The 13,350-nt window shown below is 42.8% G+C and overlaps 1 protein-coding gene across 9 annotated transcripts in view; it reads right to left on the reverse strand.

Annotated features, from left to right (window-relative positions):
- KITLG (KIT ligand) overlaps positions 1-8,946 on the reverse strand; it is an 89,503-nt gene extending 80,557 nt beyond the window's left edge. For 5 of the 9 annotated variants that reach the window (XM_059080104.2, XM_067009844.1, XM_067009842.1 and 2 more), the window contains exon 1: positions 8,737-8,944. In XM_059080104.2, the coding sequence (XP_058936087.1) occupies positions 8,737-8,751 (15 nt within the window). In that variant the 5' untranslated portion in view covers positions 8,752-8,944. Of the gene's footprint in view, positions 1-8,736 lie in introns of all 9 variants that reach the window. The other 4 variants (XM_067009846.1, XM_067009845.1, XM_059080103.2 and 1 more) reach the window with 3 other exon arrangements.
- Between the last annotated feature and the right edge of the window lie 4,404 nt (positions 8,947-13,350).

Below are 13,350 nucleotides of genomic sequence, written 5' to 3' on the forward strand. Positions count from 1 at the left end.
GGCAGGGACCCGTGTGCCCTGCATCTGCAGGCGGATTCTCAACCACTGCACCACCAGGGAAGCCCTAAGCTCTATTATTTAAATTCATTTATTCATGCAAGCCCTATAGCCAAAGGCAGGAACTGTGAACAATGAATTTATGTCTTACAGCATGTGGATTTGCTGAAAGGTTCAATGATTAGCTCTTCTTGCAGAGAAGGAACTGATTTACTAAGAGCAACTCCCCATGCCCTTACACAGCCTATCTCACTTAATCATGACATCAGTACTACCAAGAGATAAGTTATTTCTGCACCCATTTTAAAGATTGGGAAGGAAAAGTTCAGAGAGAAACAGTTACTGAAGGGCACACTGCTAGTAAGCGGCTGAACCACTACATTTGATTCAGTCCAGTGTTTTCTGTATTCTCACATGCCCACCAGTTTCACTTAGTAAATAATAGTGCACATTCAATGAAAATTAATACTGTAAATGGGGAACAAAGTAGCCTTTCTAATCAGCAACCAGACACATCTGTGTATAACAGAGCCAGGACAGTAGTTAAAATTTGCCTTCTGTTAAAAAAAAAGAAGAAAAAGGCTTCTAAAAAAGGTTATTGGCACTTAACAACCTGAAATCAGGCATTTATTTATTCAACAACATTCCATCTGTGTTCACTGAACCTCTAGTATGAGCTACTCTGCTAGGTAACTGGAATCACAAAATGTTGTTGCCAACTATTACAGCAACTGTTTTTAATATCTGAATTGTGTTTGGTTTTGATTTAATGTTCCTATAAGCAGAACATGTATCTTTGAGGTTCTGAATAGGCCGCACTAATACACTGTGGTAGTGCCAGCTAAATCTCTTTGGGTGTTAATCATGACCATAAAACACTTGGAGTTGGCAAGTTAAAGACCTTTTCCTCATCTGTGAATTGGGGTTTAAAAAAACAGTACCTACCTCCCAGAAGAAAATTTCTTTGACTTCATCTTGGAACTGTTTTCTACTAAGTGCCATTTGGGCATGATCTTATTATCAGGGTGATTTGATTTTACAAAACAATCATGAAAGTATTTAAAATGGATACACATTTAAATGTCAAATGCTTGACATAGACTATAGTAAATTTCATTCCTTCAAGCTGAATCATTTATGTGTGACATTTATACAGAAATGCAAACAATAAATGGTCAAATCGATAAAAGTCTATGGAGTTGTTTAAGAATAAGAAAGATCCAAATGTCAAACGGGGAACTATTTTTTATAGTCCACTATTTTCTGGTACTGTTAAGATGTAGAGTACCATTATGGCCATAGTACATTATAAACAAACGTGTCCTAAACTTTTAAAGTATTTTCCTCTGCAGGAGTTAAGAATTAGAAAAAAACAAAACTGTTACAATTTGTTGAGTAACAATGGACAGATTATAAAAACCCTATTTCGTCATTCGATGCTTTTCTACATAGAATTTATTTCATCCAGTACTAAAAACATTATACTAATATCCTCCTTTTGATTCTTCATGAACGTTTTCTAGCTACTTTATTATCCCTGCATTTTAGCAACCCCTTTGCACCACCTGGAAGCAGAAAGCACCATCCCAGCTCCTTTACTGTGATAATTTATCTTTCTAACAAACAGTAAAGTGACCTGTGTTAGTTCTCCAACTAACAGACCACATCAGACATCTCTGGGTAGGGCCAGCTGAAGATAGCAGCTTTCTAAAATTGCCAGAGATCCAAACTAGAGTAATCACAGAGGTTTTAGTCGGTTATCAAAAATGGAAATCCCTAACGTGTTGACTATTTCAGAAGTGTTAAACTGTAGGTTTAACACAGAACCATAAATAACGATGTGTGACTGCCGGGGTTTGTTTCGCAATCCTTGGGTTTTCTAGATCACATTAGAAACCATTTTATACCTCTACCCTGCCTTCCTCCTCCCGTCTAAAGTTCTGCAGTGAATGTAAATTTTAACAGCCATACATATGGACAACGCATACCAGGAAGGGTGCAAGGCCTTTATAAACACAACCTACTTTCTTTGCAACACTCTTCTTGGAAATCAAGGAATCTGTGTTTTCACAAGGCAGCTGTCTAGGAAGGCTTTGCGAAAGGGACCCCAAGTAAACAGTGGAAAACTCAGCACAACGGGGTTCCTCACAATAGACAACCACTATTAAGCTGTAATTTTTAGAGGCGACCTGGTTTACTACCACTCAAACACTGGCATTTAGAAGAAACAGGCCAATTACAAGATGTGATTCAGCCCTAGACTTTAGTAAAGGCACTTAAATGGAAAGGTCCTTGGCTTCAGAGATTTCAAGTCAAGGGGAAAAAGAGGCAAAAGTGCTAAGCATCCACAGGGCTTTTGAACAAAAGATGAACTTCTGCTCCTGAAAGGGCAACAGAGTATGTGTATGCAAGACAAAAAACGGCCCCCTTCAGGCTGTGCTCTGTCCTCCCTGGTCTCCAATGGGGGCACAGTATGCAGTCAGGGTATATTATACAGTGGGGATACCCTTTCTGCAAAGGTGAAGGAGGCTGGGGCTTACTTTTTCAAGTGAGCACTGACAATGTCTTTGCTCTGGCTCTCTCGTCTTGTGCGCCCTTTTGCATGGTCACCCTAGAGAGCAAAGGCATTCTTTGCAAGGCCACTGTCAGATTTTTGAGCTGCTGTCTGTGCACCAGGAACACAGAAAAGGCACCCTAACTGCCCCCTTAGAGACTACATTCTAATCAGCAGCACTCCAAGCCCCAAGGCAACAGCTACACCTGCAAAGTCAAGTGCTAAATTCCTTCATCCAGATAAATGAAAGATAGCTACTGCTGCTTTTTTTTAAGTGTCTGGATCATTGCCTCAATTCTGAACATGGTTTTAGCAGGAAGTTCACTAGATTTTGCTGGTGCTTAGAGCAGAAGAGCATTATCATCATTGTCATGTTTTCTGCGGAATCCGTGGTCTCTTGCCTGGAGGAGGGGGTCCAGACCTGCAAAAAGTCAGGGCAAGGAGAGACTGAGACTCGGCAACGTGCCATCCACAGAAACTGTCTTTCCCGGAGGCAGAAGGGCTGCTCCCTCCCTTTTCAGCCTCTGTGTCTCCAGCTGCAGCCCTCTCCCCTTCACTCTTCTTCTCAGGATTAACTCTAGGGCACAATATTACTGAGGCTCAGTGACTTGCCCAAGACTTGCCCAAGACTACAAAGATCCAGTGACCGGCCTTGGAGCCAGAGCCAAGTGCAGAGTCCGTACCTCTGATTCCCTCCACGAAAGTTCTTTCCACTACAGGATCAAATTCTCTCCATTTCTACTCCACGTACACAGATATTGGAGACCGCAGGGGTAGAAACAATAAGCAAATATGGGGAGGCAGACATTCATTAGTTATGTAAGATGACCTCCTCTGGCTGTCTGACTTTGCCTTATGATTCTTCTTCACTTAGAGGATTTAAAGATTAGAAGAGAGAAAGTAAAGATCTCCTTCAACTATGGATATTGCCAAAATAGCAAGTGCAAATACCATTCTTGTTATAGAGAAATATCAAGTAGCAGGTGAAAAGGCTAAAAGTAGAACAGTCTAAGTTGAAATCTTCATTTCTCCCCCATTGGTTGCTTTATTATCATAAAACAGTGGTTAAAATTTCTATTCACACCAAAGCAATGACTACATGAATCTCAGAACCAACGGAAGCTAAAATGCCATCTGGTTCAAACATCTATTTTACTAGTACCTTAGACATAGAGAATTGTAGAACTGGAAGGCACTTAGAAATCACCTAGTCTTACTCTCTCATTTTACAGTGGAGGAAACTGAGGTCCAGAGAGTTTCAAATGCCTTCCCGAAGTCATACAACATAGTACCTGCGCTAATAAATGAACTCCATCCCCTAAGAACCAAATCAATGTGGCAGCCTAGAAAAAAATAGTAAAATGTAGTCAAAAGACAAAGAGAGTTACGTAATGGACAGTCCTCCTTTAGATGACACACACTGCAATTTTAGAAAAAGATCCATGAGGCCTAATTATAAGAAAATCACCCCCATCACCTCCATTTTTCTGGACAGAAGGAAATAGGTAGAGATGGAAGAATGACAATTCTCTCCAACTCCCAGCCCCTGTAAACAGTTTTTAGCGTGCCCATAATTCAGTGAAAAGGCAAAAACATCTCACTGCATCTATGAATCAGTAAGGCTATAGTCAATGGTTTCTACGAGACAAAGTCTAAACAAAATAACCCTGAAAACAGCATATATTATAAAAGCATCCTGGTGTTCCTTCAATTTGTTTTATAAATTGTTCTGACTACACAGGTGACTAACACCAAAAAGAGAGTCTCCTGCAGCTGCTCATGATTCATGTACTAGAAAACAAAGATAAAAGATCACTCCTGACAGATTTATATCCAAATGCCTTACCCTAATTTACGAAAGGGAACATTAAGGTAACTGAGAAAAGAAAAGAAGAAAAAAAATCTCCCAACCTTGCATAATGAAAAAAATTAAAATGTCACCACATGTTGCCTGGTAAAGACACCCTGCAGACGTGAATGCTTGTCCTCACTCTGAAGAGCAAGTTCAAGAACACCAAGGACAGGAAACTGACCCAGTCTCTTTAGTCTAAGATGAAATGAAATAAACCCTCAGAATCAGACAAGGGGAACTTAGAGAGCAAAAGTATGGAAATATGAAAGTGAATCAGAGATGGTGATTATATTCCCATTTTCTATTCCTATTTTCAATTTTAACTCTCTTATTTTCACTTTTTAAGAAAAACTTTAAAGCATTTATCATCTCTCCTGCCACAGATAGCCTTTCTTTTCACACATTCCTGATTTGATAGTACAAACAGGTATCAGTTTATAAGGCTGAATGCAGAGATCCAGATTTATGAAAATTTGGTCTCTGTGCTTTGATGGTTAAGCAACATTTATTTACCTGCAAAAGCTAGTTTTTTCTGGCTTTTAAGTTAGTCGGCAGGCAATTCTCTTCTCAGGGATAATAAATTCAGACTGTAACTACAGTAAGCCACTGTGCTGGGATACAGACATATATAAAATCTCATTTAATCCTTACAGATCTTTATAACTATTTTATAATCATTGTGCAGATTGCAAACTGGAAATCCCAAGAAGTTAAACCATGTGCCTAAAGTCATTTGTCTTACCAGTGGTAAAACGGAATTAGAATCAAAGTCTTGAAAAGCTAGAACCTAAGACCTCGACGCTGTATCTCAGGTATTCCCTAGACATGGATGGGGAAGGGCACATGCAGTGGGGCTCGCCGGACCATGCAAGAAACCTCCAGTTTCAGACTAGCTATTTGGGGAGAATTTTTTTTTTTAATGTTATTGATGGTGATGGAAAGATTTCAATAACCCTATCATTATGGAATAAATGTGATTCATAACTTGCTATCTCCAAATCAGCAGTTAGATATAAATAAAATTTGGCGATTTTAATTGGTTTGGCTCAGGACTTCAGACTTCCATATGGTTATTTTCCTTGTTTTATGTTGCATGTAATCGACTTAGCACTTGAGTTTTAAAGTCTTGGCAGAATCTATCAATTAAAAGCTACAAAAATTAGGATCGTTCAAAGCACACATTCCAAATGGAGTGATTTTAAGGACAAAATTTTAAAATGCTCTTTTCATAAATGTTAAATTTTTCTGTAAACTTGCATCATCACCCAGATGACAAACCTCATACAGACAAAAGAGGGATATTTTCTCTGGAAAAACAAAAGCTAATAAACATTCTATTTGCTTCTTCTGAGAACTAATGTGTGCCTAAAATGGCCTTTTCTACACCGTTTGCCAGATGAATTTTTCCTATCTTCATATTTCTATAACTGACAGCAGTTGTGAAAACTCTCACAGACCAGACCATCTCAAAACTAAAATGTAAGTACAACATCAATAAACATGGCGCCAGCCCTGTTAAACTGATAGCACTTTTCTAATTGGTCTTGCAAATTAATGTCCAATTGTTATTTAATATACCAGTTTATCAGAGTATTACATTGAAAAAACATGATTATACATTGAAATAGATGTTCTTTCTAAGCCAGAGACACAATTCCCTTCAGAAAATGTAAAACCACACAATATGGATAAAATACATTCAGAAATCTGAAAAATGCAAAATGCTTTCATTTCTGTAGACTTGTGACTAAACTTACTGTTAAAATTGCTCTTCACAACTACTGCCCGTGTAATTATTTCCCGTATGCTAAAAGTTCATCACACGTGCTAAATAAATTAAAGAATCATTTATCAAACCTCAAGTGGTTGTTGGCGAATTTCCACATTTATTTAGCTGGACTGAAAGTCCAGAATGCCTGATGTCCCTATGATTCTTGGAGAGCTGCACAATTCAAGTGTATTTTTAAAATTATCATTAAATTCTCATTTTATATCTTGGGTAATGGAAGGGTACACAACTGTTTGTTTTACAACAGAACTCTGGAATTGATGCCATCTTTATAAATGATTATTTAAACTATTGAATGTTAATAGATATTCCTCCCTGGCAAGTATAACATTAGATTCAGTAGAACAATCTTACATCTTCATGTCAGATTTCCTTATGCTACTCTCCATCCGTACAGAGGTGCACAGGAAAATTTCTTTGTAACTTTTGGATTAGAAAATTTAACAATATGAATGAGGATCTAAGCAACCTCTCCCATTTCCACCGATTATTTCATTGATTTCATGCCATTTCCAGGGTCCCCTTTTTCTGTGGCAAGAATGTGGAATTGCTAGAAGTATCTTTAAAGGAAACCTTGAAGGTCATTAGATCCCAGGCAATGAATGCCTTCATTCACCAAGGGCACTGCCCTCCTTTGCCTTCAGTCCTTTAACAGCAGCAAGTTCCCCCAAAGGGCTTGCACTTTTACTCGGCCTGAGCAGGTCACATTTCTAAAATACCTAGCCGTCTGCAGTGTCTCTGGTCAGCAATACTGAGTCACTAACACCAAGGAGTTTCAGGCTAGTTTGACCTCTTTCTAGTTTTCAATGGAATTATCCCATGTAATCCAATTTACACAGCCATTTAATCAAAGTGAGAAAGGAGATTACAGAGCTCACATTTGTTTTGCAAAGCAAGGGTGCAAGGATCATCAATCCTACTGACTCTCAAAGTGACTTGATAGTACATCGCCCCCCTTTGGATTGTTGGTCATTAACCTGATCTGTCTCCAGTGATCTTGTTTAAATAGGAAGGTTTAGGCTCTTTTCCTGAACTAGAAGGTAGCGGTTTCTCCACCCACATCTCACCACTACCATTCACGTGAGCAGATGCTACTATAACAAAGAATTGGTTCCCCGTCCGCCCATGCTTATTATTCCACAAAGCAGAAAGCATGTACGAATCAAGTAATGATGTTAAACTTCTCGTCTGTTGCCAGTCTTTAACATTTGCATTTCAACAGCCCACTGTGGTGATCCCAGGTGCTTTGCCTATAAATTAACCTGCTTGCAGGAGAGGAACTTGCGCTCGGAGCGCTCCTCTCCTGGGTCTTGGGCAGCTGCCCTAGAGACTACACAAACCTTTCTGCCAGGCCACGTCCCTCACTCCTGCCCTTTTCCACACGGGTGCAATGGGCTCGAGTCTTCCTACTCGCCTCTGAATGTGTACCCTTCCCAGGTCTAGACACCTATTTAAAATATGACACTAAGTATGTCATTAAATAAAGCATTTTCAGCACATTCTAAACTGAAGATATGTACGAACCTTTTCCCCACCACTTCCACCCCTTCGACACACTTCAGGAACTGCAATCTCCGACAGCACCTCTGGGGGGTGAAAGGGCAGCCTTACCCAACCCGCGGCAGATAACAGAAAAATTCCTAAGGGGAGAAGTAAGTAGAGGTAAGACCTGCAGTGGCAAAAAGAACTGTGCATGGGAGTACAGTGGCGGGCCTTTCTAAACGACAATCCAGATATCTGCTGCAAGAAAAAAAACCAAAAAACGAAACAAAACTAATTGTACCCCTGGACGGTGCTTTACTACTGTGCTTTTGTATAATGCACAATTTTGCAGCACTGGGAATTACCTCAAAAACTACCATCAGAGGTGCCCATTAAAACACAAACAACTTTTTCTCTTCTGTAATGGAAGAAAGTGGGTGCAATGTGGAGGTATTACCCCCTCTAGAGCTCTCTTGCTTAGAGCCGCAAACCTGGCAGACGCCGCGGGAGTCAAGTTTCCCGGGGCTGGCCGGGCAGGTTCTCCGCCCAGCCGAACACGGCCACTAAGGAACTCTGGGTTGGCTAAGTTCCAGCAACTGCACCCGCGTCCGCACGAGCCAGGTACCCACCCAGGGGCTGCACAGAAATCTGGGTGCCCGAGAGAGCGTGGCGCGTGGGGAGCTGTTGTGTAACGTCCCCGAAATCCACGGGAAAATGTCTCCGGTGCAAAGACATGCCTTTCAGTAATCACTTAAACTCTCTCGCCAAAGAACAAATCCTTCCATCTTACAGGAACTGCGGCTCCCGACTGACAGCTCCCAACTTAAGGGCTGCAGCTCCAAACTTGACACGGGCTCCCTCTCATCACTCCCACTCCTCCTCTCCCAGGCTCACCCGGGCCGGGCGGCTGGGGCTCGCACGCCACGCCCGCCTCCCCAGCGCCCTCCAGGCTCTTCCGGCAAACACAGCCCCGAACGCCCCGGCACTTGGGGCCAGGACGCGCCGGCCTCCAGGCGCGATTTTCTTAGAGAGCCGGCGAGCTCCCGGGCGCGCCCTACTCACTTGTGTCTTCTTCATAAGGAAAGGCAGCGCTGTGATCCAGCCCAGGCAGCGGTGTGGCAACTCCGTTTAGCTGTTCTGGAGCTCCAGCATATTGCATGAGCAGCGGCTGCAGATAGTCCACGCATTGGGTAGCCCGAGCGCAGCGCCCTCTCCACTGCCCGTGCTTCGCGCAGCGCTCCCGGTCCCGGAGAGAGGCAGCGAGTGAAACCCGGGCCGGGGAGCCGCTAGCACTTTTATACAGCTCCCTCCCGCCTACTCCGGACACGCCTCCTTCCCTTCCGGAGCTCCGGGGAAGCAAGACTGGGCTGGGGCACGGGAGGGAGACCCGGGAGGGCGGCCGGAGCCCCGCGAATACACCAGAGTTGGACAAATCAAGCCAAGCGCGTCCCCTCGCCGGGGGGCCGGTGTGCGCACGGCCGGGAGGCTACCAGGGCGCGGGGGCGCCGAGGTTGAAGCTGGACACCATGCAGCCGTTGCTCGCGCTGCACGCGGTAGTGGAGAGTCCCTGCTCGGCCTCTCAGCTCCTCCGGGGCTCACCTGGCACCGCCGGGGGACGAAGAAGTACCTCGCGCGCTGGCGAGGGCCCGGAGCTCCCTCTTTTCTGTAGAGGCGGTGCGGGAGAGGTCACTGGGGGCCTAGCAAACAATTCGCCCCGTCCTGCTTTATGGAAATGTTTTTAAAGCTTAATTAGGATCTATATAGTTAGGCCATTGTCTTACCCTTGTTTTTTTTTAAACAATTACTTTAGTGAATGAATATTTAATCATTGAAATAATTGTTGACTCAGGATTGAATACTGCTAATGGAGATGCTGTTTCCAGAATGGTTTACTGCTGCTTCTTTAGAAATTAAGATTGAAAGGGAAGAGATAGGTTATTAAACGTGGAGATCACCAACACAGCCAGAATTTTGAAAACTACTTTTTTGCTGGAGAAGGTTTTGGAGTCGGAAAGATAATGCAACAACAATAATAGTAGATATAACCATTATATGATGCACTTAATTACATACCAGGCGCTGTGCTAAGTACTTTACAGAGATTATCTCGTCAAATCTTTCCCATAAATCTATTGTATAGGTCCTGTCATTTTTATTCCCAGTTTATAGTTGATGAAACAGTCTTAGGTCAATTTTCCCAAACCACAGCTAGGAAATGGCAGAACTTAATTTGAATCCAGAGCCCTGGCTATACAGCTTTTTGTTTGTTTCTTTGTTTGGGGCTGCTGCGTTGGGTCTTCGCTGCTGCGAGTGAGCTTTCTCTAGTTGCCCGATCGTGGGGGGCTACTCTTGGTTGCGGTGCTCGGGCTTCACATTGCGGTGGCTTCTCTTGCTGCGCAGCATGGGCTCTAGGCCTGCGGGGCTATCAATAGTTGTGCCTCGGAGGCCCTAGAGCGCAGGCTCAGCGAGCCATGCGAGATCTTCCCGGACCAGAGATCAAACCCGTGTCCCCTGAATTGGCAGGCGGATTCTTAGCCACTGCGCCACCAGGGAAGTCCCCTATAGAGCTTTTAAAAAATACTTAAAACAAATATTAAGTCTCCAAACCCCGACCCCTGCCACCCCCCAGCTTTTTTTTTTTTAGTCTGCGCTGTGTCTTCATTGCCGCAGGCAGGCTCCAAAACCCTTTTATATTTGTTCTTATAACTGGAGAACACTAAAAAGCATTTTATTAATTTTTTAAAAGAAAATATTTACTAGACATTAACATCAATAGTCTATGAAATAAGAATGATGTGTAAATTTAGGAATTAGGTATTTTAATAAGAGAGTAGGATTCCAAATTTGCCCTAATTAGTTCAGTGTGCCTTTTTTAAAAACGAATATGCCAAACCTATAACCATGAGAAACTAGGTAAAATTTGAAGCTCACTGTGTTAATTTTCTATCACTGCTGTAACAAATAACCAAAACTTAATTGCTTTAAACAACACAAATTCATTATCTTACAGTTTGGAGGTGAGAAGTCCAAAATGGATCTCCCTGGGCAAAATGTTGGCAGGGCTGTGTTCCCCATAGAAGCTCTAGAGAGTTCCTTTTCTCCCCTTTCCAGGCTTCTAGAAGCTATCCAGATTTTTTGGCTCATAGCCTCTTTCCTCTTCAAAGTCAGGTGTGGTGAGTTGAGTCCTCATATCACCCACTCTACCCTTCCCTTCTAAGAACCTTGTGATTACCTTGGGCCCACCTGGATAATCCAGGCTGTACTCCCGAAATCAGCTGATTAGCATCATGAATGCCATCTGCAATCTTAATTCCCCTCTGCTATTCAGCATAGCCTATTGACAGGTTCTGGGGATTAGGACATTGACATCTTTGGGCATGGCAGGGGTGCATTATTCTCTCCACCACACTCAAGAGCGAACACATTCAGGGAGAACATGGAGTGGAAATGTGGGCTTGTTATGTCACTATGCATCCTTCATCAAGTGCTTCCCTCCAAGTGGCTACAGAGCTCTGACTATAGGAGGCTACCTTCCCCTCCATAGTTACGAAAATAAATGTTTGAAAAAACTGAAAGTTCAGAGTATTAAATAATTACTTTTACTTTCAATCAAAACAGTGCTACAAACCATTTTAAGCAGAAGTGAAAAGAAGTCTGAAAACAGAAGCAATTGCCACGGTATAGGAAAATCATCTAACTGATGACTCCTCTCTGCCAATCCCAATCGTAACACAGCCAGCCTTTAGGAGTAATTTTGGTCTGCCAGAATCTTCCGAAGAGTTGCATATATATTATGCACAAAGGAGTTACACTCCTGAGATGTATCATTATGGTCTAATGGAAAGGGAAACGAGTTTGAGAAAGGTTGATTCTATTTCAGACCCTGTTGCAGGCTCTATGACCTTGCCACCAATCAGGGGTTTAGCAGGGTGGCATGCATACCTGCAAAGGTTCCCCAGGTGACTGCAGGTGCTGCACTGATGAACATCTTTGTTTATTTTACCAAATGAGTACAAATTAAAATGTGTATTTTTTAAATGTATATAATATATACATGTATAACACACATACATCATATCAAACAGATGATTCCAAGTTGATTATTGCTTAGAAAAAAGAAATTTGAAGTTTCAATTTAAAAGCAGTTTAATGTATAACATTAAATAAATATAACTGGTAGTCAAGGAAGGTGTATGTTGACAAAAATCATGACATTGGTAGAATTGCTGAAGCTTGGCAAACATCAATCTAACTGTACTGATTTTATGAAACCAATAAGAAGGAACAGCCTAATAGGTTAGAACAGGTTTAAAGAAACCGGGGAGTCGACCTAGCAGAAATTCAACCCAATTTCTTTTCAATCAACTGGATAATTCATCTCAGGACTCAATATACTAATCTCCTAGTGACTCGCTCTCTTCCCTTCCCTTCCTCCCTCCTTCCCTTCTTCTCCCTCTCAGTTCTTTCTCTTCCTCCCACCTCCACGGCTCAATGGCTTTCTAGCTACACTAATATCATCACTGACTTTCTCATCCATAATTCTGTATCTGTTGTTTCCTTCATACTGAGGCACTACAGTTATGCTGTATAATCATGATACTTGAAATCAAATGAAGAGAATATGAAAGCAGATACCAAAGAGGTTAGAAGAGCTAGCATGCAAATCAAAGACTGTGGGCAAGCCCATCAGGAGGTCAGAAGTGGGTCAGAAAGACAAAGATCTTTCTTCGGTGTAGGCCTTTGAGAGGAGACAAAGGCCAGCATCTAGTCCCTTAGCAGAAGAAAACCAGGAGCTACTTAAAAGTGAACAAGAGGTAGGGCTATGCCCCAAATGGATAGGAAGCAGCAGGAATTTTTTCTCGTAGAAAAGTAGGCTCCTGGGCTTCCCTGGTGGCGCAGTGATTGGGAGTCCGCCTGCCGATGCAGGGGATATGGGTTCGTGCCCCGGTCCGGGAAGATCCCACATGCCGTGGAGCGTATAGGCCCGTGAGCCATGGCCGCTGGGCCTGCGCATCCGGAGCCTGTGCTCCGCAACGGGAGAGGCCGCAACAGTGAGAGGCCCACGTACTGCAAAAAAATAAAATAAAATAAAAAAAGAAAAGTAGGCTCCTGTTATAGGGTGCAGGGAGTTCAACATTTGATACATTGGGAAGAAAGTCTATCCATGATTATCTAGTCTTTACTTGCATACTTTCAGTGCTACTTGGTACACCATGCTGTTTGTTCATTTGTTTCTTTTGTGGTACGCAGGCCTCTCACTGCTGTGGCCTCTCCCATTGCGGAGCAGAGGCTCCGGACGCGCAGGCCCAGCGGCCATGGCTCCCAGGCCCAGCCGCTCCGCGGCATGTGGGATCTTCCGGGACCGAGGCACGAACCCGTGTCCCCTGCATCAGCAGGCGGACTCTCAACCACTGCGCCACCAGGGAAGCCCACACCATGCTGTTTTTGATTAATCTAATTGTTGGAAAGATTTTTCTCTTTTGAGCTTTAACATTTGTTGTTGTTTACGTTAAGAGATAGGTTTAATTTAGTAAGTAAATCTAATAAGTCTTCTGCATTTGAAACATCTCTTGTTTGTTCACCCATTCTGGCTGCCCTCTGTTAGACACGTCACTCTTTGATCACAAAACTTCCTCTGCTGAGAACTCTGGTGGCTTGCCATTGCTCTTGGAATAA

Source organism: Kogia breviceps, chromosome 12, assembly GCF_026419965.1.
Source record: "Kogia breviceps isolate mKogBre1 chromosome 12, mKogBre1 haplotype 1, whole genome shotgun sequence".
Taxonomy (NCBI): Eukaryota; Metazoa; Chordata; class Mammalia; order Artiodactyla; family Physeteridae; genus Kogia; species Kogia breviceps.